At 38.5% G+C, this 26,024-nt stretch overlaps 1 protein-coding gene across 1 annotated transcript; it reads right to left on the bottom strand.

Annotated features, from left to right (window-relative positions):
* Positions 1–145: 145 nt before the first annotated feature.
* MMD (monocyte to macrophage differentiation associated) lies at positions 146–25,421 on the bottom strand. The gene is made up of 7 exons (XM_083353643.1): positions 25,172–25,421; positions 14,389–14,470; positions 11,453–11,613; positions 8,062–8,136; positions 6,836–6,937; positions 5,149–5,218; positions 146–2,561 (listed from the first exon to the last, which is right to left on the bottom strand). Exons 1-7 carry the CDS (start codon positions 25,198–25,200, stop codon positions 2,361–2,363), a joined length of 720 nt encoding a protein of 239 aa, XP_083209769.1. The 5' UTR covers positions 25,201–25,421; the 3' UTR covers positions 146–2,360.
* Positions 25,422–26,024: the final 603 nt, after the last annotated feature.

The following is a 26,024-nucleotide window of genomic DNA, read 5'->3' on the forward strand; positions in this document are numbered from 1 at the left end:
CCATTCTTTTGCCACCCTGTCTCTATAATGTTGACATGCTAAGAAAAAGAGTGAAACTACTACCGTTTAGTCAGACATTTATAGACACCTTCACACTCTGAACAGCTTTGAAAGTGAGTCTGATAAGATACAATTTTATAAAGGTAAAGGTTCCCCCACACATGCGTGCTAGTCGTTTCCAACTCTAGGGGCCGGTGCTCATCTCCGTTTCAAAGCCGAAGAGCCAGAGCTTGTCCAAGGACGTCTCCGTGGTCATGTGGCCGGCATGACTAGACACCAAAGGTGCACAGAACGCTGTTACCTTCCCACCGTAGTGGTCCCTATTCTTCTACTTGCATTTTTACGTGCTTTCGAACTGCTAGGTTGGCAGAAGCTGGGATGAGTAACAGGCGCTCACTGTTACGCGGCACTCGGGATTCGACCTGCCAAACTGCCGACCTGCTGATAGACAAGCTCAGCATCCTAACCCACTGAGCCACCGCGTCCCTTCACAATTTTATAGTCATTAGCTAATACTGCATTGAAACCAGATTTTTTTCTGAGCAGCCTCTCTGCCTAAAGCAAAGGCATCCAACTCTAGAAGCTAAATTATAACCAACTGGCAAATTTTGAAGAGGTTACATACTCCTGGGCGGTGGGCGGTGAGCAACCCTGCCCCAACATTTTTATAATTTTGTTCTCGTTTCACAGGTAAAATTTCCAGAGTAAAATCTGAAAAAGGCAACATGTTTCATTTTAGGGTTTTTTTAAACACTTACATGAAAAAGAGCAAGTTACAAAAAGCATAAATTCAATCTTAATATAAGACATTCATAGTACAGTCGGACGTATACAGTAACTTGACACTAACCATCACAATGAAGATTCAAACCTTGTCATTTAATAAACACATCAGAAAACCAAACTGCTGCCGTTCTTTATTATCCCAACTACTAAGAACAACATAGGCTTGCAGTTTTGCGACTTTAAGTCCCAGACGGAGAAGATATCACAAGTCTTTTAAGCTTCCCTTCCATAAAGGCCATTTGGGTGTTATAGTGAACCACTCACTATTAATATTCAAAAATTTATCAGCAATTCTTGTTTTCAGAAATGGCAAAAGTACTCTAGTAAGGTTACACCCAATGGGAGCAAATTGGCCCCAACTAGTAATCTTGAATACTGTAAGGACGCAGCCCTAAAATCACTAGGGGGTAAACCTTATTAATACCATGAGATTTACTTCTGAGTAAACAGGCATAAAGTTGCATTAGAACCTCTGTTTGAGCACCAAGTGTCTTACGAGTCTACAAAATTACTGATGCTTTAGAGTCATTCAAATGTTACAGATGTTAACTGCTGGTCACATTTCTAACTAAAATGTTCAGAATGCTTTCACACAGATACCTACAAATTCTTCTAGAAATGGCACTGTATTAGGTAGCATTAGTTGTATTCTGAAATACACCCCACAGTGGCAATTCAGTTTACCACAGCGGGTGGAAGGTTTTCAGGTTAGTTTGGCAAAGCCAGTTTTAGAAATTATAATCAGTCACATTTTTTTTAAAAAAAGAAAACCCTGGTAGAGAGATTATGTACCAATATGTGGAATGTAGCCAGGTTTGTTTTTGGTTTTTGCAAAAAAAAGTTATTTGTTTAACTTTTTTTTTTAAAAAAAAATTTTATAAGTCACATTGGTTTATCAGGTTTAGGAGGGAAGAGCTAAACCCTATCGGTCCATGATTTGTATTTTATGAAATTATTTGTGAAAAGTGATAGAAGCAATTTTAAAAATGTGGCTTCGCTACTTCTATAATTCATAAGTTTACATCGTTTAAAGATGCAGAATTTAAACTTATGATAGACATTAAAAAAGAATTTGTAAACATACCACCACCCATTTTTCACATCGTCGTAGCTTGTTAATGTGGAATGGATTTTTCATAATGCAGCATGTTGGCTTGAACCATAATCCCAACCTGGGTTTAAATGGATTTAAATGCCCCACCTAAAATTCACCGGTTAGATGTAGCCTACACATCTTTATGGTGGATGCAACATGAAAAGGACAGGCTTCTGTGAAGGCCACACTGAAATGAATAGGAGTGCCATATTCTTGCCCAAGTCCTATTTATTTCAACTTGGGCTCTCCTAGGACTCTAACTTAGAGAACAAGGTGCTCCAGCACTTGCTATGCGAACTGTAATTCTACGAAAGATTTTTGTCACTTGAGTTCACAGTAAAGCTGAAAACGATCAGAGTCAGTGCATTATTTCCTCTACAATCCCCCTCCCCACATTTCCCGAGAATTTCTTTCCCCCAAGTAATACTGAGTCAAAGGCATATTGTTGTTGAAGATGTCTCTGTCTTCGTCTTTCATATCACAGCTGAAGCATGATATCTGCAGGACTTCTGTAAAGGTACTTCCAGATAGCGTAATAATGAACTGCAGCTGCTGTGGCAACAAACAGATGCCAGATGGCATGGGCAAATGGAATTATTCCATCACTCTTGAAGAAGATCACTCCCATACAATAAATTACCCCTCCCCAGGCAAGTTCTTGAAGGCCATCCGTGTTGTTCTGTAGATGAACAGAAAAGGGAACAAGTTTCTTTTTAACCCGACTGCATGTAAGAGAACAGTCATTAACACTAAAGGAAGACAGTGCAATTTCTGTTCAGACTATACACAGACAAGGTAAAGGTAAAAAAAAACCTATTCAACAGGTATTGACATAAACAATAGCCGCTGGCTTAAAACCAAAAGGCTCTGTAGTACAGCATCCTGGCTTCTGCAGTGACCAGCAATATATTCATTGCTTTAATGGAGGGAGGATTATTGTGACCTAGGACAGAATTTACAATCCTCTCCAGTAGCTACTGGTTTTGCTATAATAAGTATAATAGGGAGATATGGAAGAAGAGGAGAAGGGGGAGACAGATCTATGGGGAGAGGTAAAACTATTCAGGCCTAATGATCCATTCCTGTGCCTCTGCTTGTGGAAGTAAGTTGGACAGTCAGATGGAACAGCCACAGACCTTGATACTACTTCCAATGAACACCAGGTTGGTCTCTAATAATAAATGTTAATGTTCATGGCATTATAATAAATCAAAGAGTTAACTAAATGGGTAATAGCAACTTGTATAGGTTCACCTTCTGCCAACCTAGTGCTTCACAGTAAAGAGACTCAGACTTTGGGCTAGGGATAAGGCGTTGTAACACTCAATTTCCACCACTCTTCTCCTTGGGTTGTTTTTTTTTGGGGGGGGCTACCTTTAAGGATATATGCTGGCTACTTCATTACCTAGTGGAAACCTTGACTGAGCAGATACAGATAGCCTTAAATATAGAGATGTGAAGGTTTCCAAATTTAACTTCCACGCTGAAGTCAAGGAAGTTCATGATTTCATGGATGATGTGCATTAGTTCGGATTCCCCTCAAAAGCCAATGGATCTGATTAAATTCTAGATGATAACTAAGGCTCGGTGCTCCCGTCCCTTAGGGAAAGCAGTAACAAAACCCTTGCCTAAGGAAATATTTCTGAACCCAACCAATTCCTACCACCTCTCTATACAGCCAAACTAATGACAAAGGCACTAGCGCTGCAACCCCAAATGATTCTTACAAGTAATTATCTACATCCCTTTCATCTGGGTTCAGACATGATCTGGCACAATAACAAGCCCTCAGTCCCTCTTTTGGATAATCTCAACTGGGGAGATGCTTGCCGTCTCTCTCCCCACAGGCTTTTATACTACTGCTTGCCGTCTCTCTCCCCACAGGCTTTTATACTACTGACCACCATTTCCTTTTAGAGCGTGAGGAAATGCTCTGTTGTCTGCCCATGCAGTGCTAGGAAATAGTTTCCAGGACGCTGGACTTTGATCCAGCAAAGGAATGCAATCCCTATTAACAGAATGCAGCCAACACCCGTGGGTCAACACTGTTTGTGTACATCCATTAAAATTATAACTTTCCCGTTAATTTAATATTACTAAAAAGTCTTCAGAAATTAGACAATGACCAGGCTATTATTCAACTGTTTATCTGATTGATATACTGTACTGCCTTTTACACAGGAGCTCACAGAGACCGTAAGGAATGCTCCCTCTCCTATCCTCTTCCCTACAAAAAAAGTTAACACCCTTTCACTCACTACTTCTTGGCTTTGTTTTTATAAGGTTCCCCCCCAGTTTTTGTGTTTTTTTTAACAATGATAACTGATTTTGGCATTTATTGTTTGCTCTAGCTTTGAAGCACGCCACCTAGAATTGTTTGTTTTGTGAAATGGGCAGCTATATAAACAGGACAAATAAGAACAAACCTGTGAGGAACTTTGGGTTGAGCGAGAGCGAGTGACTGGCTCAAAATGTAACACCTCTACTCCGCGAGCTGCATTGGCTTCCGGTTGCCCTTCGGGTGAGATTCAAGGTGCTGGTGATGACCTATAAAGCCCTTAATGGCTTGGGTCCGGGTTATCTGAGGGAACACCTGCTGCCGGCATCAAGCTCCCTTCGTCCCGTGCGCTCCCACAGGGAGGGCCTTCTCAGGATACCGCCGGTTAAGGAATGCTGGCAGGTTATTCCCAGGGGAAGAGCGTTCTCTATGGGTGCACCTGCCCTTTGGAATGATTTACCTGTGGAACTCCAGACCGCCCCCGATCTGCGTTCATTTCGCCGGGACCTGAAAACCTGGCTTTTCGATCTATCAGGCCTGGACTGAAGGGGTTTTAGCTTTTTAAATATTGTTTTAATTGTTGGGCTTAATTAATTTAATTTATTTTAATTTTATATTATCTTTTATATTGTATTTTATGCTGCCCTGTAAACTGCCTTGAGTCCTTCGGGAATAGGGCGGTATATAAATCTAATTAAATAAATAAATAAAATCACCAGTGAGTTTCTGGCTGCTGGGGATCTAGAACTTAAGTCTCCTATCTCTTAGTTAGTACAACCCCTAACCACAACATCACACTGAAGAACTTACGATGTTGCCTCTTTGTTACATTTGTGTTGTTTCAATACTAAAAAAAAGAAAAGAAAAAGGGAGCAAAAAATAAAGTCAGCTTCTTAGTGCTCTTTTAAATTTGAAGTATATCAGTGATTGCACAAGGTTTTGTTTTTTTAAAAAAAATGCAACTATTTAGCGAATATGCATTCCTTACCATGGAAGTTACAACTAGAGCAGGAGAAAATCCCATTGCTAAATAGAAGAAGAGTTCCACAATTTTATACCTATGTACGAAAACAAAAGGTACATTAGCCTGCAGTTATGAAAACTGTGCTTTCTTGCTTCAGAAACACAATGTATATTTGCTTCAGTGTCAGCTATAAATTCCTGTTGTTTGTGGACAGAAGATGGAAGTAAACTTCAGCAAATATCTAATGGTAGATTTGTTAATTATATGTGAAGCAGCCCACAAAATGGGAAGAGTTTCTTGTTGGTTTAGTTTCCATGACTGGTAGAGAAATAAACAGCATCTGTAAGCATGTGAGTGTGTATCACTCTCTTGCCTTCTCTCACAAGTATTCGGAATGAATACTTTTCCTTACTCTGGGTGGATGCGTTCCTAAGTAAGGGACAGAAAAAGATGCACACACACCCCCAAGCACTTGTGAAAAAGTATCTTGTGCAGCCCAGCATAACAGACTTCAGCAAGAGCACACCCTTGATAGTGGCTCAAGATCAGCATAAGACTTCATGGAGTATGCGGAAGGTCGAGCGGTGTTGGGCCAGAACTAAAATAGTTCTGATTTGTGGTGGATTTAAGAGTTTCTAAAAAATGAAACAGGTCCTCAAACTTTGTAAGAATAAAGGCACTGATATTTTCTTTTAAAATTTGCCCCAATCCATCCCCAAGTTGAAGAAAACAAAAACTAAAAACCTTGATATATTTTTTTTTGGCCTTACATGCTCAAAAGAAATGCTGTGTGGTCCACAGACTGTAAGTCTGGCACCCGTGTTCTACAGCAATCCTTTAAAGCAGGGGGGTCTCCAAACTTGGCAACTTTTAAGACTTGTGGACTTCAACTCCCAGAATTCCTCAGCCAGCCATGGGAGTTGAAGTCCACAAGCTGCCAAATTTGGAGACCCCTGTTTTAAACCAACTGTCTCCACAAAGCATGTGAAAAGATACTTCAAACAACACATCTGGAGGCAAACCATTGGGCTAAGCTCCTCTAAAGGGTCAGTCACACTTACTAGCGTAACAATAAGCATAATGAAAACTTTCAGAGCCTAGTTTAGTTTTTTTTACTTCAACTCTCCCAGCCAGAAACAAAATATGTGAATTTAGAATTAAGAGAGTTCCATTGAGAGTATGCAGAGCCTACTAATTGATTTTCTGCACCTGAATGAACTCAGTCAGCCATAAATCCTGATCTACCTTCTGTCTATTGCTGTATTAGAAAATATATTCTCTAGAATTTTAATATTAAGAGTACAGTCTGGGCATATAGAGTGGAATAAAAAATGGCTCGCAGCCACATATTCTATTTTTTTTCATATAAATCCAAGCTGTTCTCATCAAGCAGAATATTAAGTGCTGCTTTAATTATTTATCAAAAAGAAATCTTAAAAGCGAGACAAGTGATTTTTTAATAGGTTGATAATGTCCTCATAATGTCCTACGAGAAGAAAATTAATAATACAGAATGCAATTATAGCAGAATAAAAGAGTGTGATTAAATGAAAATGGTCTGTTTTATCCCGAAAATGCAGTTGACTGGCACTCTGTTCCAATGGTTTTTTTAATGTAAAAATACCACATATAAACACTTATCAAAGAGATGTATCACTAAATTGAGAAAGAGAAAAAGATCATTTCAAGACTAAATCATGATAATCCTTACTTTTCATGGTAGAGAAATACATAAAAAGCTCCTCCAGCAGCCATTAGCCAGATAAACCAACGCATATGAGATGCCAGAGGTCCAAGTTCACGAAGATTTAACCTGAAGAAATATATTTAAATGACTTTCTGAACTAATAAAAGAATGGTATATTGAAGACAAAATATTTTTTCCCAGATGTTAAAAAAAAATCTAGTCAGGAGTTCTTAAAGGGAGGAACGCATCCTTTTTGTAATTAATATGGTTTTAGTTTAAAAAAAATCAAGAAAAAAGTTAAAATGTATAAGTGCAAATGCATAATGTTTAAGCTTATTTAGAACATTCATATTACTGACATTAAATAACGAATGGAAAAACTTAAGTTTTGACAGAAAATTACAGGAAGTCCTCAACTTACAACAGTTCATTTTATGACCATTCAAAGTTACAACAGCACTCAAAAACGCTCAGCACTTATGACTGTTGCAGCATCCCCTTGGTCATGTGATCAAAATTTGGATGTTTAGCGACTGGTTCATATTTGTGACAGTTGCGGTGTCCGAGGGTCACGAGATCAGCTTTTGCGACCTTCCGACAAGCAAAGTCAATAGAGAAGGTCAGATTCACTTAAGAACCATGTTACTAATTTATAAACTGCAGTGATTCACTTAACCATTGTGGTAAGAAAGGTCGTAAAATGGGGCAAAACTTACTTAACAAATATCTTGCTTAGCAATATAATTTTTTTGCTCAATTGTGGTTGTAAGTTGAGGACTACCTGTACATTTTAATTTATTAATCCTTATTACACTGGAACCTAAAATTAGCTCACAGTTTCATAAAAATGTACACCGTAGCTTCTTATAACAATATAATTTGATTAAAGTTATTTCAGTTTTCTGAAGAGAGTAGAGTGTTAAGTGCAGCATCACGGAATATTGTTGCCTCACATTTAAAGTTAGAGCTGCGGTACATTATTTGGGGGACGGTCCTCAATAAACATAAATCTGATTCTGTATTAATCTTGTGGGATCAGGTCAACTAAGTTGAAAATGAAAAGACAAAAAAAAAAACCCGACAATTCCCCACCACCACCCAACTTAATCTATCAGATGGAAAGCAAATTTTACTTTTATTGTTTCTAGCCTCATCACATTAGGAGCAATTATTTAACAAATCCTTCAAATGATGGTAATGTATGGCATTACATTTGTTTTCTACCCAAGAGCATATATTTTAATCCTTACCAAGGTGCATATGATGCTGCAATGAAGATATAGATCACCATTCGGTCACACATATGAAAACAGTGCTCCATTGCCCTAAATTGCAAACAGGGAAAAATTCAGAAAAAAGTGCCATAAAATTATTACCCTGGAATTCCACCCAAAAAGAACTAAGCAGACAGAGAAAACTACACTAGTCAAATAGAAAGATCAGTTACAAGTTGCTTGTTTTCTCTAGCCTTTGGGGGGGGGGGAATCTGCAAGGCATCTAAATCAAACAAGTATCCAAATTTGTTTTTCTGTTCTTTCTTTCCAAAATCATATTTTGATTGTATTTTAGAAATGTAAAATTGAGCAATATTACAGTCTTCGGTTCAAAGATTTTATTCATCTGTCCTATGAGGCTTTGTTTTTTCTTTAATAAATATTTTAGCAAAAATATGGAAGAACAGAAAGTTCCAAGTCATTCTGCTGCTTAAATTCTGGAGAAAAGAATTTTTGAATTTACTTTGCAATTCAGCTTAGGGTTTTGGTACCTGGAGAAGGAAAAAAGGTCTGTGTTTTTCATATATATATATTTGGGGCAGACCAGACCAGATCAGCCTTTCACCGCAGTTTACTTCTATGATTGTGTATTAACATTGTTTAAACGGATGCTATTAAAAGACTTCATTTATCATACTTGTTTGACAATTAAAGCTAAGTGCCAAAATGGTTCTTGTGTGTAATAAAATCTTCAGTCACTTGCAAACTGGCTTATAGTGGCAGCAAGAATGCCTTTAATTTTAGGGAATTTTGCTTTCCCTCTACTTCCTCTCCCACCCCACTTACTGAAATTGCTGGAAGGAAGCAACAAGGCTTCCTCCTTCCTCATTGTGACCTTTCAACAATGTTTGGCACCGGGAAGCCATTTACATTTTCTCTATGCTTCCTGACAGCTTGCTGATCTGCTGAGGAGGAGGCTGCTGGAGAGAAGAGTCTAATATCCCATTTGGGGAGCTTCCATCACACGTTAAGGCTTCCCAGCAGTTGAGGGATGAGCGCGCTCCCTGAAGCACATGCAGCCAATTCCCATTCTAGTATATATTTAGGCTAAAGATTGACATTTTACTCGTTCCGTGACATTTCCATCTTTCTATTGCACGCTCAATTGATCAAAAATAGGGTGGGTGGTCATCAAAGCATTTTTTAAAAATACAGCCTGGATTTTGAAGTGGATAACTTACACTAGAACCATCGTTAAAAAGGCACGACAAAGAATATTCTTCCTGCCTCAGTCCAGAAAGTTCATCATTGCCCTAGAGGAATTATTGAGTCTGTCGTTTATACTTTTACAACTGACTGCTCTGGTACAGCAACCAAGCAAGACAGGTACAGACTCCCCACCATAGTTAGAACTGCAGAAAGAACAATTGCAACCAGCCTGCCTCCCACAAGAGGGCCTGTATATTGGCATGGGTCAGAAGGAGGGCTGACTACAAACGCCTGACATCCTGTCTCAACTCCTCCTCTCGGGACACCACTTACAGGGCACTGCAGGCCAAAACAACTAGATACAGAGGCAGTTTCTTTCCGCTAGTGCCATCACTCTATTGAACATCTAATTCCCACAATACTGTCTTATACCTAAGTATACCCATGTGCTATGGCTGTAGTATTATTACTGTCTTTCTCATCTTCTCTACTACCCCCCGTTATTGGTATCATTATTATGATTATTACTGCTCTGATGCTTTGCATGTACACGGAGAACTTCTTCGTTGGCGACAAATTCCTTGTGGTCTCTAATCACGCTTGACCAAATAAAGTATTTGATTCTGAATGTTTGGGTGCTTTAAAAATAAGTTAACTGAAGTGAGTTTTTTTGACCAGGCTGATGATTTGTTATTTTACTCCCCTAATTAATGTTTATGCTTTAAGATGTCTTTAGATTTTGTCTTTTTAAAAAAAAAATAGTGTTTGATCATACCCCATATGTGTCCAAATGAATAAATCCTAGAACTATTCTGTAGAAAAAGCTAGAAGCAGATAGATAGGGCAATGCTTTTGTATTTTAGAGACCAGTAAGCATTCAATAAAAAGGAAGATGACTTGTGTAGGACACAATATGAGACTCAAGTTAGGTTAGCATTAGTAATGACAATGCAAATAGGCTACTTTATAGATGCACAGATAACTTGCTGGTACTGTACATAATTAAGTGAGATGGAATTAAGTGATACCTATTCCAAAATGTGGTAATTCTGAGAATTCTTCCTTATAAATATGCTGGGATTTAGAAGTTTATCTTTGGAAGGACAGCACTGGAATTATTTGTAATTATGAATGTGTCAGATGTGTTTTTAAAATAATATTTAAATATAGGCATCTTAAACTGCAATGGAGTACTGTGGGCAGACTGAGATAGAAGTTAGTCCTTGACTTATGACTACAGTTGGGACTGGAATTTCTGTTGTAAGTTGTTGCAATTGTAAGTCAAGTTGGATCTAATTTTATGACAATTTTTACAGCAGTCATTAAGCAAATTACTGAGGTTATTAAGAGAGCCACATGGTCATTAAGCAAATTCAGCTTACTGGCATTAAAAGTTTGCAAATTGCTATTGTGTAATGCTGCAATCAGTCATAAATGCAAACTGATTGCCAAGTGCCCAGTTGAGATCACATGACTGCAAGGATGTGATGACCGTAAGCTGTGACGTCATAGGTAAGTCACTTTTTCCAATACTGTCATAACTCTGAACTGGCATTAAATGAATGGTCCTAAATCATGGATTACCTGTACCGTTGACCCTAAATTGTTGTGAATGTAAAAACCATTTTTAATATGTCAAACAGGGACTGAAAAAATGGAATAGGTTCTTCTAGACTGTGTGATGAAACTGAGGAAGAACATAAGCTAACTGGCTCTTGAGAAAGTTTTTTTCCTAAAATTAGAAAAGGGGATGCAAATGTTGAGGGTAAGATTTGGTTTTCTTACATAAGCAACTGTTACAAAAGACCATAATTCTACGGAAGTTAAGCCTTTATGTTGTAGTTTCTTCATCCTGAAGTTCCATGTTTGCTAATGAATTTCGAGGTACTAACTAAAAAAATGTCTCTAGATTATTTGATTGCAAAAATGTAGTAAGTGAATATTTTAAAGAGTTTACATTCCTTGCAAAGTGGGACTAAGTCCTATGATCAGTGCTAACGAAGTCAACATTTGCTCCTGGTAGCTTACTTTTCAGGACATTTTGTGGTCTAGCTATAAGGGAATATTTAAAACTACAAAGGATAAATTATATCAAGAAGAACCATTGTAACAAATCCATTTTGCTCCGAAACATAACAACATAAAAGACTTACCGTACTTAAAAGCACTCTTAGAAACAGATTACAGAATGTAGGAAGAAAGTGCCACAAATCTATACCTTAGATGACTCTTCTTCCAAGAAATTATATGAAACACTGTTGAAACGATGAAAAGTGCACATAAACCAACTCCATATATCCATGCTGTTATCTTTTCCCACTGATCCTCAGAGTGTCGATGAAGGAGGGCACTACCCACAATGGCTGGGAAAATAAGAAACTAGGCCAAAAAACACAACACAATGTATTACTTGCTGTGTCCCTCCTCTGTATTTTGCGCCACTTATAATTTTGCCCTCTTCACCTTACATTACTATGCCAATACTTCAATAAGGCATTTGGCACACGAACAAAGCAGCCCTACATAAAACAATGAATCGTCTGAAACCTTCTCAAGATCTCCTGGGCACATAGGAGGCTGGCCCAGAAGACATTTTATCTTGGATAGCTGTCAAAGCCCTGATAGTCACATTTTTTCCTCTGGCCTTTGATTCAAATGAAGTGAAAATAAATGGGGTTTTAAAACAAAATTAAATTATCCTTGTTGTTGTTAGTTGCGAAGTCGTGTCTGACCCCTCGCGACCCTATGGACAACGTTCCTCCAGGCCTTCCTGTCCTCTACCATCTTCTGGAGTCCATTTAGGTTCACGCCTACTGCTTCAGTGACTCCATCCAGCCACCTCATTCTCTGTCGTCCCCTTCTTCTCTTGCCCTCAATCTTTCCCAGCATTAGGCTCTTCTCCAGTGAATCCTTCCTTCTCATTAGGTGGCCAAAGTATTTGAGTTTCAACTTCAGGATTCAACTAGATCATCCTAGTATACAACAAATACATATATTTTTAATCTCCATTTTTATCATGGAAAGGAGGAACAATTTTCCTAATTTCCTCCAGCATTTAATCTCAAAATCTCTCAGTTATCTTGAATAGCAACTTCTGTTATTGTATAAAATTGCTGTGTCACAAAGACACACCACATGTCAAGGGACAAAGTAGCACCAAACTGTCAGGCAACATGTTGTGTTTTAGATCAAAATAAGCTGAAATTAAATTCACTGTGCAAGTGAAAACAAAAAGCCAGAATGTTTACAAAATATCTAATGTGTTTGCTTTAGATACAGAGAATCTTGATTACTGTCTTTAAAATTGCTGGATTTTAATTGCTGGTTCAGTAAAAACTATAAACTACCCATTATAAACCATACTTTAAGCTTAGAACAAGTTGTGAACCAGGCTACTATACCTTGCTCAAAAACAGGGCTAAACCAACCAAATTTTCTGTTAACATATTTGTTGTAAGTGGTTAATTGTCTTTAAAATATAAAGATGTCTAAAATATTTTCACAGCTTGCTTAAAATGCACTTGTTTCTATGATGATAAGCACCCTAGACATTTTATTCACTTATATGCATTATTTTATTTATTTATTTATTTATTTTAATTCCATTTATATCCCGCCCTTCTCCGAAGACTCAGGGCGGCGGCTTACAAGCTTAGCAGTAGCCTTCATTCTATGTATATGCCTGCTTATTAGGGCTTTCACACACACCCCAAGCGGCATTATTACAAAGTCAGCTTATTGCCCCCAACAATCTGGGTCCTCATTTTACCTACCTCGGAAGGATGGAAGGCTGAGTCAACCTTGAGCCTGGTGGGATGCAAACCTGCACTAATTGCAGGCAGCTGGTGTTACTTAAGGAGGCATTAGCCCACTGCTCCACCAAATACTATATGAAAATGTTTATGTAGTCCAAGATGCATGACATAAGCAAATACTTTCTATACAGTATTGTGGTACCAGCCAATACATACAGTATATAAATAATCAATTTATTTTCAGATGCCTCCTTAGTTCCAGTTTACAAACACACTTGTTATATGAAACCACTGTCCTTTAACCAAAAATTAAAAATCATACCCAATTCTCTTAACAGTTAAAAAATACCATACGTATCATGTTATTTAAAAGATTTCTCAACTAGACTATTGCAACTATGTTAACTTTTACACTAACTATCTAATCTACAATTGCTGGTCAACCTAATATAAAAGGAAAATTTGAAATAAGAGGAAGATATACAGAAATAACAGAAGAACGATTTAGCTGACACAGACCAAATAAGAGGCAGGCTACTTGTTGATCAGCATTTTAATAATTGTAACACATTTTGCTAAAGGGAAGGGAGGAAAATATTATTTCCTGCTAAGTTTATTAAAATCTTAGTATTTCAGTTTACTGTCATGATAATTTGGGGAGAAAAGGGTGAAGGACTCAAAACCTGATATAATACTGAATTAGATTACTATATTATATTTACTATAATAAATATATTTAATGAATTTCATGTCCCATGAAAGGAAAACAATGGAAAAGAATCTACAAGGCTTTGGTTGAACCCTCACTTTAGTATAAAGTGCCAAAACTGTACAAAAACAAAAAAAACCCACAACCAGATAAATGAATTAAAGCAATGCATAACAAAAGGAAGGTCCCCTGATCTAATAAATTATCAATTTAGCACCAAGAACTAATAATAATGTATTTACCTTTGTGCCTTGCCACTAACTGTGCCCAAGCAATTTAATGTAATAACACTATATTAACTTGGGAGATCATGTATGGAAGCTTAATAAGAATTAGGGCATTCTGCCTTTTAAAATGCTTTGAAATGAATACAATGCTTTGAAATGAAATTGACTCTTATGAGTAGATATGAGCATCCAGTTTTCCTGACAATAACATGCAAGTGGTTTGCTACTGCCTTCTTAAGACGTTTTGCCCCCCCCCCCACAGATAAGCTGACACTCAAAATATTTTGATGTATTAATTTCCACAATTGACTTATCTGCAGATGGTGCATTTTTCACTGTATCTTGGTTAAAAAATTGAGGGTCTGCTTAATTCGTGGACGGGCTTATGCACTAGCATATACGGCAGGCAAGAATCAGAATTATTTCACTATCACATGAATTGACTTCCAGGAAATCTACTTACCGCATGAGTGTAACAGTTAGCAGCATGCTCATAGCAAGTAGGTTTGTAACGACTGTTTGCTGGAGCTGGATGATTCATGAATCTGTTGAGATAATTAATACATTAGGCTGAGGCAGATTAATATTGCAAGAATGTAAAGGAATGCATTTATTTATTGACTTAAATTAATTCATATTTTAATGTGTTTTGATACTGAACATTAAATAAATACAATGACAATTTGGAATTTCATTAAAAGTGCTTTTCTCCACACTTTAAATCTCACTTGGCACAACAAAGCACTTAGAATTTAAAAGTAACATAAAACAACTATAAATGCATTAATGCATAGTACATCCATTTTACTGCAACGTTATTTTTGGGAAAGAAACCCATGGCAATAGGCATCTACACCCTGAAACAAAACTATTAAGAGCTTGGGTAATAAAGGCATGATTTGGAAATATTATTCGAACTTATTTCTCTTTCATAGTAGAAAAGACAGTAATATTTTTTGAAATTATGATAAATAAACCTAAGCAACTTCTTTTAGGATTCTATTTCCTAATTTCTGCTTTTTTAAAAACATCAACAAATCTCCCTAATTTAAAAACCCATCTCTAAATCTTACAATTCAAGAAATCTACATCAGGGTTTTATATATTCATTCAGCAAGTGGAATAAACTGTGCTTATCAGTGCTTCCTTCCAATTAACTGATTCAGAGATTCAACTAGAGAGTATCCTGTAAAAAAAGAACCAAAACATTTGCCAAAAAGTTATAACATATAGCTCCAAATCTTAATAAAAACAGAGCATGTTGATGATGTTATACTTATCACTAACCCTGAATGTGCACACCAATTTTCATTCCAATAACTAAAGCTCCAAAATATATATCACTATAAGACTATAAAATGTTTCCTGGCTCCTTTTCAAAACCACATGGGATTAAGTTGTGCTTTGTACTAAGAGAAACAAATCACAACTTTCATTCCGTTTCACTCTTCCTAAAATTTGAATAAAGTATTATAGTAGTCAAATCTGTTTGGAACATGAAATAAAAAAATACAGATTCTGAATGTATAAATCAGTCTTTCAAACTTCAGCTAGTGTCAAGCAGACTAGTTCAACTGGGGGAAAAAACTCATTTTCTTGTGCAGCTACTCTCCTTACCTTTATAAAGTCGCTATATTCCCCAACGAAATGATTCCCCAAATCATATCACTGAAATGTAGCCATTTAGTACCAAATCAGCAATACACTCTCAGGGTGCTAGGTGGTAATAAAAGTAATATTTTGCGAGTGTCTGCCTTCTGCACACTCCCTGATATAGAGGTATTTGTAAGTCCAATTGTGCTTAAAGCCATTTAATTACTAGTAAAATGTTAGATTACTAAACATTTAATTTTAGTTAGATAATTCATAAATCTGTTTTAAATACTGCATAGGAGTTCTGCCTTCAATATGGAAATATTGCTTTTCTGTTCAAAATGTAAAAAGAATGGAAGGTACAAACTTTCTTTCTATTCCACACACACATTCTACATTCACAAACTTTTAATCTAGGAGCATAGTCACCCTTTAAAATTTACATTCATTGCTTTTAAAGTACCGGTAATAGAAAAAGAAAAAGGAACAAAAAATACAAAGATATTATGATACACACACACACACACACACACACACACACACACACACACGTTCAAAATAAAAAAACATAATTGCTTTAAAAAAGAATTTAAAAAGAATTTCTTTTTAAAAAATGTAAGTTATGAAAGTAAAATTTCAATTCTTTATATACTTACCTAATATAAGTATGTACAGTGGATACAAAAGTCTACACATCCCTGTCAAAATGCCAAAATTTTGAGATGTAAAAAAAATCAGACCAAGATATTTCACTTCAGAATTTTTTCCACCTTGCCACCATATAAGCTGTACAATTCAATTGAAAAACAAACTGAAATATTTTAGGGGGGGAAATAAAAATAAAAAGCATAAATAACATGGCTGCACAAGTGTAGGAGCCCAAAAGACTGAATCTTTGGAAATCTTTGCCAACTTTGGGAAAATCTGCCAACTCTTCCTGCAAAAGTGCTCCAAATCTGCCAGATTGGGAGGTCATCCCCTGTGCACAGCCCTCTTTAGGTCACCCCAGAGATGTTCAATTTGATTCAGGTCTGAACTCTGGCTGAGCCATTCCAAACTTTTGATCTTCTTTTGGTGAAGCCATTCTGTTGTTGATTTGGAGGCATGCTTTTGGGTTGTTGTCATGTTTGTTTTTTTAAAATCGCATTTATATCCCGCCCTTCTCCGAAGACTCAGGGCGGCTTACAATCTAAAGCACAAATCAATGTGCTTAGCAGTAGCCTTCATTCTATGTATATGCCTGCTTATTAGGGCTTTTGCCCCCCCCCCCAAGCGGCATTATTCCAAAGTCAGCTTATTGCCCCCAACAATCTGGGTCCTCATTTTACCTACCTCGGAAGGATGGAAGGCTGTCAACCTTGAGCCTGGTGGGATGCGAACCTGCACTAATTGCAGGCAGCTGGTGTTACTTAAGGTGAAATTCCTCTTCACCTTCAGCATTTCAGCAGAGGCCTGGAGATTTTATGCTAAAATTGACTGATATTTGGAACTATTCGTAATTCATAATTCCTTCCATCTTGACCCTGAGAAGACCCGCCCTGTGGGAGCGCACAGGACAAAGGGAGCTTGATGCCGGCAGCAGGTGTTCCCTCAGATAATGTAGATATAAGTCTCTTGGCAACCTCTCAGATGAGTTTTCTTCTTGTTTTATTCATCAATATTGGAGGGACATCCAGTTCTCCGGAATGTCACTCTTGTACCGTATTTTCTCCACTTGTGGATGACTGTCCTTGCTGTGTTCCATGGCAATGCTCTATAAGCTCTTTGCAGATCACGACTTTTGCTGTAAGAGGCAACTGAGTAAATGTCAGAAAAACTCTACTAAAACAGCTGAACATTACCTGGGCTCAATCAGAGTCATTTTAAATTAATGGCAAGGGTACACTGGCTACCATTTAATATTAGCTTGGATGTGATTGGTTAAATTCTGAACAAAGCCACATCCCAACTTATAAGAGGATGCACACATTTATGCAACCACTTTACTGTACATTTTTGTTGTTACTTTTCTCTCAAAATATTACATTTTTTCAATTAAATTGTACAGCTTATACGTTATGTTAAAGTGGAAAAAATCTGATTTGATTTTACCTTGGTCTTTTTTTAAAACATCTCAAAAGCATTTTAACAGGGACGTGTAGATTTTAATATCAACTGTATGTATTTTATTACTTATGCAGTTGTCATGCTTTCTTTTAAACTTATTGTATTTTGTATAAATGAGTCCCATATTTCATGACATTAGTCCAAAGTTTACGTTCATAGGCAATCCACACATAACAAGCACAGCCACCTTAAAATACTGTCACCTTAAGTCTTTGTAGAAGTTTGCTGGCCAAAACTCTGCTACACCAATTGTCAATCTACAGCATATACTGCCATAGTACAGGTGTCTTAATGAGTGGTCACTTAGCGACTGTTTGATGTTATGGTGGACCCGAAGTTACAGCCACTGCAGCACTTCCACGGTCACTTAACCGACCACAGGGATGCTACAGGGCTTCCCTGCCTATCTTCCCCCAGTCCCTCCAGCTCCCAGCAGGGAACAAGAAGGGAGGCAGTATGCCATGGTAATCATAAAGGGTGAACTAGGGTTAGATAGATCCCACCCAGGACTGTACCAGCAACCACACAGTTGATGATATTGTAACCATGGCAAAAACTGTGTTTGGAAGAAGAGGGAAAAACACTGTTTAAAAGTGAAAACAGCTGAAAATTAATTTAAGGTATCTCACTGCAGGCTCAGCACCAGGAGGACATGGCACGAAAAGCAGTTACTGTACTGGGACAATAATTTTTCAGTCAGGGGGAATGTGAGGATGAGTCATAAAATGTAGAGAATGAGGAGGAACATTCAGAATAGCGAAAATGGTGTTCACACAAAATCTATTACATTGAATTGAAAAGCCATTTAAGAGTTTCCACAAGTTCATGCTACACTTTTTAAAACAAGTGCAAGATTTAGCTCTGCTGAATAGTTTCTCTTCTATGTCATTAATTTTCCTTATACAAGTGGATTCTCGATCTCAATTTGCAAGTTTCATACTCACTTTGCACAGCTTACAGCTTCGATATACAACAAACTAGAATTCCTTGCATGCATAAACTTCTTCTGCACAAGGAACATGTATTTAATTCCAAAGATGGCTTCTTATGAGAGGCGGAGACTCAGAGGCAGATAATTCCTACTTCTTTGTTTCCTATGTATCTTTTAAAGTGTGTTACATATTATTTTGAAAGATTTATCATTACTACGGAGCCTAATATTGTAATCCATAACAGGCATCTCCCCGCAACCATTCCTTCAGTGTAAAAAAAATGCTAGTCCTATTTATAATCCACTCTATATGTCAATCTACAAGTTGCAAATGGTAAGAAAGGCTTAGGGCTTTAATAACCATAACTCCAAATAGAACAATTTCAATAATTCTTCTTACCATGGCATCATCCTGCAGCAAATATAACAAAATAGTAATTAATCTCTGAAGTTTATGGATAGGTGAGAATATGGAAAATATCAGCAATTATACACAATACGTACAGCACGCCTTCCCAATGTAAAACTGGGTGGAAAGTTTAAATTTGTCCAGTACTTACATGACCCAGAAACTCTGAATGAACAGACATGGGAAAGTTGGAGGGGGCACAAGTAGATCTGCTTGGGTGTCCTAAGTGTATCCTTGTAATATCCTCTGAGTGTATACTCGGCATCTTCTCTTTCCTTTAGAAGGGCTGGAGAAGTAGAATACAGTATACTACTAGCAGAAGGAGACTGAAGTATGGCACATTGAATCAATAGTGCACAACTAGTGCGCTGCTCTCCTTCCTGGCTCTTTCCCAGGATAAAGTCAGCTGAAGGTTTGTAAATAAATCTGGGGCACTGTTGTGTGGAGGGATTTAGCACTCTTAGGGAAAAGGTTCACCAGAGCTTGCCAACAGATATTTGGCTGTATAGATTCCTACACATACTCCAGTGATTTTATAATTAACCCAAGGTTTCTTAGCAATATGTTTCAGCACCAAGCTACACCATTTCCTTAAGCCATGCGTTTTATTGCTATTTTCTGTTGTGAATCTCTACACATTTCTTTAAAGAATAACTAGCTTGATGTCATGAATCCTTCTGTATCAGGGCTCAGTATCTGTTATATTGAACTACCTCTAAAGCAGTGGTCCCCAAACTTTGCAACTTGGCGGTGGGCTGGAGGGGAAGAGGGCTGCGCAAGCGGTAGGCTAGCACACGCTCAACCCGTGTGAGTGGCGGGCTGGTGTGCACGTGTGCACAACTGGATTCAAGCATGCTGGCCCGCCACTCGTGCAAGTCAAGCTGTGTGTGCGCTGGCCCACCACTCACATGGGCTGCAGCCCAGGGGTTGGGGACCTCTGCTCTAAAGCTTTTTCTATATCATTCGCTTTATGACTCTTCCCATATAATGGTTTTGCTCTTTTTAAAAAAAAGTCAAGAAAACTGCGACTAGTTTGCATCACAGTAGAATAATTTACAGTATTAAACAGCATTCATGTAATTTAAAAGCAGAAATCCATGCAGGTGACAAGACACCGACTTACAAATATAATAGTAACGTGGATTTTTTTCCCCTATTTGAGATAGGATATTCCCATCCTCCCTTTTCTTCTGTCTCACCAAAACAATATGACTTGAATATTTCCTTTAAAAGCAGAGTTGGCTTAAAAACAAGCCAAAAAGTTTAGCTATATTGAGTTATTACAGAACAGAAGTAAAGTGTTCCATCTCTTCTGCTCAGCCCATTCATTTATATGCATGAAAATACAAGCATGGAACCCCAAGTCTTAGCTTGCAAGTAATTCTTGGTTACTTATGGTAACCACTTAATATAAAATAGCTCTGAAGGGCAATCAAAATTAGATTGAAACAATCCTTTTAATACAGGTTGTTTGATCCATAGCTATCAGAAGCCACATTGCAGTTTGCTCCCCAAAATTAGCTTATTAGCCTTCCTCTTGTTAACCTAAGATTGTTTTGCAACTATTCACAGTTGTGAGCAATTGTATTCCCCCTTTATATTATTAAGTTTCAGTGGCAGCTAATGGAATGTAGAGCAGCTATGGACGTTTATGATGAAATCTATTGAAATGCTTATGCAGACTTGTTAATTAATATCCCACCTTTATTATTTTAATAGATCACTTATGGTGGTGAACATATTTAATATTTCTTCCTCCTTCTGTTTTCCCCACAAGAACCTTGTGAGATGGAGGGAGGGAGGGAGGGAGGAAGAGAGAGAGAGAGAGACTAATAAAAGTGAGAGTTCAATAAAAGTTTTTTTAAAAAAATAAGGTTATCTTTAGGCTATGTCTACAAGGCAATCTTATTAGCATATGGCTATCTTCAATTTATTTAATTTCTGCATTTTAATTAATTATTTTTGAAAGCTTAAAATGCACCTACTGGCACTTCTACAATGCTGTGCTAAAGATGCCTAATTGGGTCAAATTTGTATATGATTATTTAAATGACTAAAAACTCATACTGCAGTCTTGAATTATCTTATCAGAAGAAATGACTGGATTTTTTAAAAAATTGATTCAAATGAATCTTAAACTAATAAACACACAGATCAATGCTGCCTAGTTTTTAAAGGGTAAATCTGAAAGGAATAAAAAAGAACATACATCATATTCTAATCTTGTTCTCTTAATATTTATTGGCAACTTGACAGACAATCCGCACAATTTTCTTGGCAACAAAGTTGGAAGTGATTTGCCATTGTCTTCTTCCTAGAGTTGACATACAATGAGGGGGGGCCATAGTCATCCAGTCAGCTTCTCTGCCTAAACCAAAATTTGAACTCAAAGCTTGCTGACTTCTAGCTTACATCTTTTAACGTAGCCTCCAAAAGTCAAAACTGATTCCAAGGCACAAACACAAACACACACCTTGGGATAATTAAGATACCAGTTTTTGTGATACAAGTTAAAATTCACCTCACTATCTTGCTGGTATGAAACAATCCTTCCAGACAATTAACTGAGCTGCAAGTCTCTTCAATGATAAGAGACAAGGACTGGAAAACTGGTAAGTGCCCTCTGATATTCAAGCCAGATCTCTGAAAAAAGGGACTTTGGTAATCAGGCTGCTACATATTTATTTTCAAAATGAAATAAGTTTTTTTTTAAAAAAAATCAATGGTTACAGTAATGGTTGGTGTGTACAAAATTGTAAGGTTAATAAAAAGTTCATATCACAATTAAAAACATCATTCCAACATTTTGATTTTGAAAATATGGAGCTGAATCACCTGGAAATATTTTGGTTATTTTGATGTAAGAAAGCTAAAAGGTTAAATCTCCTTCACGACTGACTCTCATAGATTTCATAACACTCCTATATTGTATTCTTGGCAATACTGTAATAAAAAAATATGTTTGTCACTAGCTTCTTTTGGGATTTCCCACCCACCCATCTTTACCTCTCACTTCTGCAATTCCCAGATGGTCTCATCCAAATACTAAACCAGACTAAGTTTCCTTAGCTTTCTAGATCAGCCAAGACTGGCAAGTTACTGCTACCTACTACCGTTTGACCTAAGGAGTTTCCCTTAATTAAAGGATGGATCCAAAATTTACAACGGTCCTACTCTCATTATCTGTCTCCTTTAGCTGTCTATTTTTAACTGTGTAAAAACTTGCTCCCAAATAATTGTTCTTGACTCATATGTGAAAAAGAAAAAAAATATTTTACATCTTTTTCAAAGTAAAAATGATAATATAAAAAAGAAGAAAGCCAATGCTTTAGCATATCCATCCAATGTGAATAATAGAGGCATGTGTTGCCATGTGGAGTTGGATCATATATAGAGGCAGGTCCAGTCATGCTTCAAATTAAACTATTCTTGTCTCTATCACATCACACTCCAATTATTCCTGAGATTTTTACAGAGGAAATCTGATACATTTTCCAAGCATCAAGATAATATCTGTAGCAAAAAATACAACAGATGTGACTTTGACCCCTTTATCACATATTGTTTAAAAAGACACAAACATTTGCATTATTTTAGCCCTATTGTTTCTGACCTAACACATACTTGACTCATTTTTACAGACTATATTAACATACAATATTTTCCATATTACTTCAGTATATTGTTCCCAAACTGATTTTAATCCTTTCTTTGCCCCTCAATCTGATGAATCTGTCCCACAACTATATGAATAATTCTGAAAACTAAAAAAGGGGGAAATGGAAAAGCTTTCTAATATGCTATACATGAAAGAGAAATGAAGTTCAAATAAGATGAACAAGACAAACACCGGATACATGAACTTTCACCCACTAGTAGAAGATGAGAAACTTCATCTGACTATGATCTATTTCCTTTCTGGAGAAAAAAAGAACTATAATCACGTCTACTGTACTCTCATCCATCAGCAGATGCCTATTCAGTTTTTCTCAAGCAGCAGAGACAATAGCCACTTCCTTCTTCTTTCATATATGTATAAATTTAAGAATCTGTCAACAGCAAGTATATGCAATACCAAATACTCACATTCCCTGTAACTTCAGCTGTCTCAGTTGTCAGTTTCAAACAATGTACAGACTCATTTTTATTTATTAAGGAAATGTATATGGCTGCTCACGATAATTCTAGGTGATTTATAGAAATAAACCCCCTTCTCTCACTTGGAGTTATAGTGGAAGAGAGGAAATCACAAAGTGCATTGATGCACCAGGAGAAAAGAACAAGGAAGGGAAGGGAAAGGAATCCAAGAGTTTGAATTTCAGATGACCTTCTGTCATCTGTCATTCAGGCCAGTAATGTTTGCATTCCTTAGAAAAATAGCTGTATTTACAGGAAGAATGTCAGAGAATATAAATAGATGGTGCAGGGGAGAAAAAGGAGGTAAAATTAAATGTGATGTAGAAAAAAAGCAATGGCAATATGCTTATAAACAGCTTGGATCAAATTAACGTCTAGTGAAGTGTGTTAAAACAAAACTAACTTGCATATAAATACTCTTTCTCTCAATTTTTCTGTACTTCACAAAACCACTTCCAAAATCAGATGCACGGACTAACATTCCTATATGTGATTTTGGACAGCAGACAAATGTCATTATGAACTTACTTTCAGAAACAAAATTAATTTTATCATACACAAAATGTCATTATGCACCTTTTATAAACTCTAAGCAAAAAGGTTGTATTCCATCAACAGAGATACAGCAAAGGTCTAGTATTAGAAGCAAAAATTAGCTTACCAATAAAAAAAACCCAAAATAAATGATGTATGCCAAAATAAATCTCACCTGGAAAAAAAAGCAGTTGAAAAAGTTCACTATTCCCAAATATGGCTTTACAATGACTATACGTGCATTTTTTTTTACATCACTTTATGGAACTCATCCTCAAGTGATATCTCTTCCCATCTTCCTGCTATCAACCATCAGTACCTCCCGAATTCCACCTGTGCTGAGATATGCACATTGAACTCTTTTTAGACAAACAACCTTCACGGCATTCAAAATTGAGTGCGGAGAGATTAAATCCATAAGGACTTGTAAAAGCCTCCTGGCAGTAAGTCAAGACCGCAGCCCTTATAGGTTTCCAGTCTTTTAGAAAAGAGGCAACGATTTACACATATGCCTGACTGAGATATATGGTATACCCACAACCGCATCTACATCCTTTGTATTCTGCTTTAATCAATCACGATCCACGACTCGCGCGCCCTTAAATCTATTTTCACTTGACCCTCGACACGACTAGCCCCGCCGCAGGTTATCGTGCCAACTCAAATTAAGATTTAGATTTTAGATTTTATTAAGATTTATATACCGCCCTTTCCCGAAGGACTCAGGGCGGTTTACAGGGCATTTTAAAATCACATCAATATAAAATACAAAGTTAAAAAGAGAATTAAAAGATTAAATTATCCCTGAAAATAAAAAGCCGAGTTAAAATTCTCAGCCTGGGCCAGAGAGCTCAAAGAGCCAAGTCTTCAGGTCTCGGCGGAATGAACGTAGGTCAGGGGCAATCATGAGCTCCAAGGGCAGCTGGTTCCAGAGGGCAGGAGCACCCACAGAGAAGGCCCTACCCCTGGGTGTTATCCGCCGGCAATCTTTTACCGTGGCACCCTGAGAAGACCCTCCCTGTGTGAGCGCACTGGACAAAGGGAACTTGATTTAAGCTACCTTGATATTCGCTCTCTCCTACACCGCTCCCCCACCACCTCTCTCACCCCCCAAATTAAAATCGGCAAATTAAAATTCCCTCCCCCCCCCAAAAAAAGCATGCCATGAAACGGAGGGGGAAAGGGATAGCGAAGCCCCCACGTTTCAGTCGCTAACTCCAACCGGAGAAGGGAGGATTTCAAGAAAGACACGTGGGGTTGTTTTTTTTTTATTTTTTTTATTTTAAAAAAAAGAACGTTTTATTTTAAGAGGTGGCTTATTCTCGAGGCGGAACGGTGGAAAAAGAAGACCTGGCAACGAGAAGGATGCGGAATCTGCCCAGAGGAAAAGAAAGCATCGGAGGGCGAAGGCGCCCATGAGCGGGAAGCTGCCTTCCTCCCAGAGAGGAAGAATTGCCGCCGACACTTAAGCCTGCTAACGGAGTACCTCGCCCCCACCCCCACCACCCCCAAAAGAAGCCTCCCGCCATGCCTCACCTCCTGAATTTCTCCTGGAGCCGCCGCATGGGGGGGCCAGTCGACCCGCCCCTAGTCGGGCCGGCGGTCGGCACGCGGGGCTCCCGGCAGCTCCCGAGGCAGCCAGGGCCGGAATCCGGGCCTTCATTGGCTTGCCAGCCCGCGCCGCGGAGGCGAAGCGCCGCACAGCAGGCCCAGAGCTGCCTCCACCAGCAGCAGCAGCAGCGGCGGCGCCGTGGCCGCTGCCGACTCTTCTCCCGCCGGGCAGCCGGCTCCAGCCTCCCGTTTTCACCGGCTCCGGCCCGCCCCCAAGTGTCAGTCGAGGCCGGGTAAAACCCCGCCCACTTTCGAGACGGCGGCCGGGGGGGGGGGAGAAGGCGAGGGGGAAAAGGAAGCGGCGGGAGAACAATAGGCTGGAGCGCGCGAGGGGCGGCCGGGCGGGGAAGGGGCGCGAAAGGGAAGAGCCGCGAGGCAAGCGCGCGCACGCGCGCCCTCTCTCCCTCCCTCCCTCCTAGGGAAACCGGCCGACGCGCGCGAGAGGCTCACTTTTCCCTGGACGTCGAGGCGAAAGCGGTGAGGCGTGGGTCACGGGAGCGACTCATCTTTCCCGCTCCGCCACCTCTGGAAAGGAGAATCGCTTCCAGATAACGGGCAGATTCCGCCGGGGCCTAGCGAATTGCTGCCGGAGGGTTGCGTGGCGTCCCTCCAGTCCAGACCCGACGGGGGAACGAGCCGGCTCCGCCTTTGTCATCGAAAAAGGCGCCACGATTTAAAGTGTGCTCGCTGGAGGCGCGTCTGCTGTGGGGCGCCCTTTCTTTTCATAGTAAAAACGGTTGCTGGGGCCTCAAAAATCCCCCTTCGCCATCCCAGCCAC

The sequence above is a fragment of the Vipera ursinii genome, assembly GCF_947247035.1.
Source record: "Vipera ursinii genome assembly, chromosome: 2".
NCBI lineage: Eukaryota > Metazoa > Chordata > Lepidosauria > Squamata > Viperidae > Vipera > Vipera ursinii.

Bases quoted from the DNA above. Each gene is read 5' to 3' on its own strand.
- MMD (XM_083353643.1), bottom strand. From the start codon at position 25,200: ATGCGGCGGCTCCAGGAGAAATTCAGGAG. The intron at 11,614-14,388 runs GTAAGTAGATTT...TTTTTGGCCTAG, and splicing joins CTAACTGTTACACTCATGCG to TTTCTTATTTTCCCAGCCAT. The intron at 5,219-6,835 runs GTAAGGATTATC...TTTCGTACATAG, and splicing joins GTATTTCTCTACCATGAAAA to GTATAAAATTGTGGAACTCT.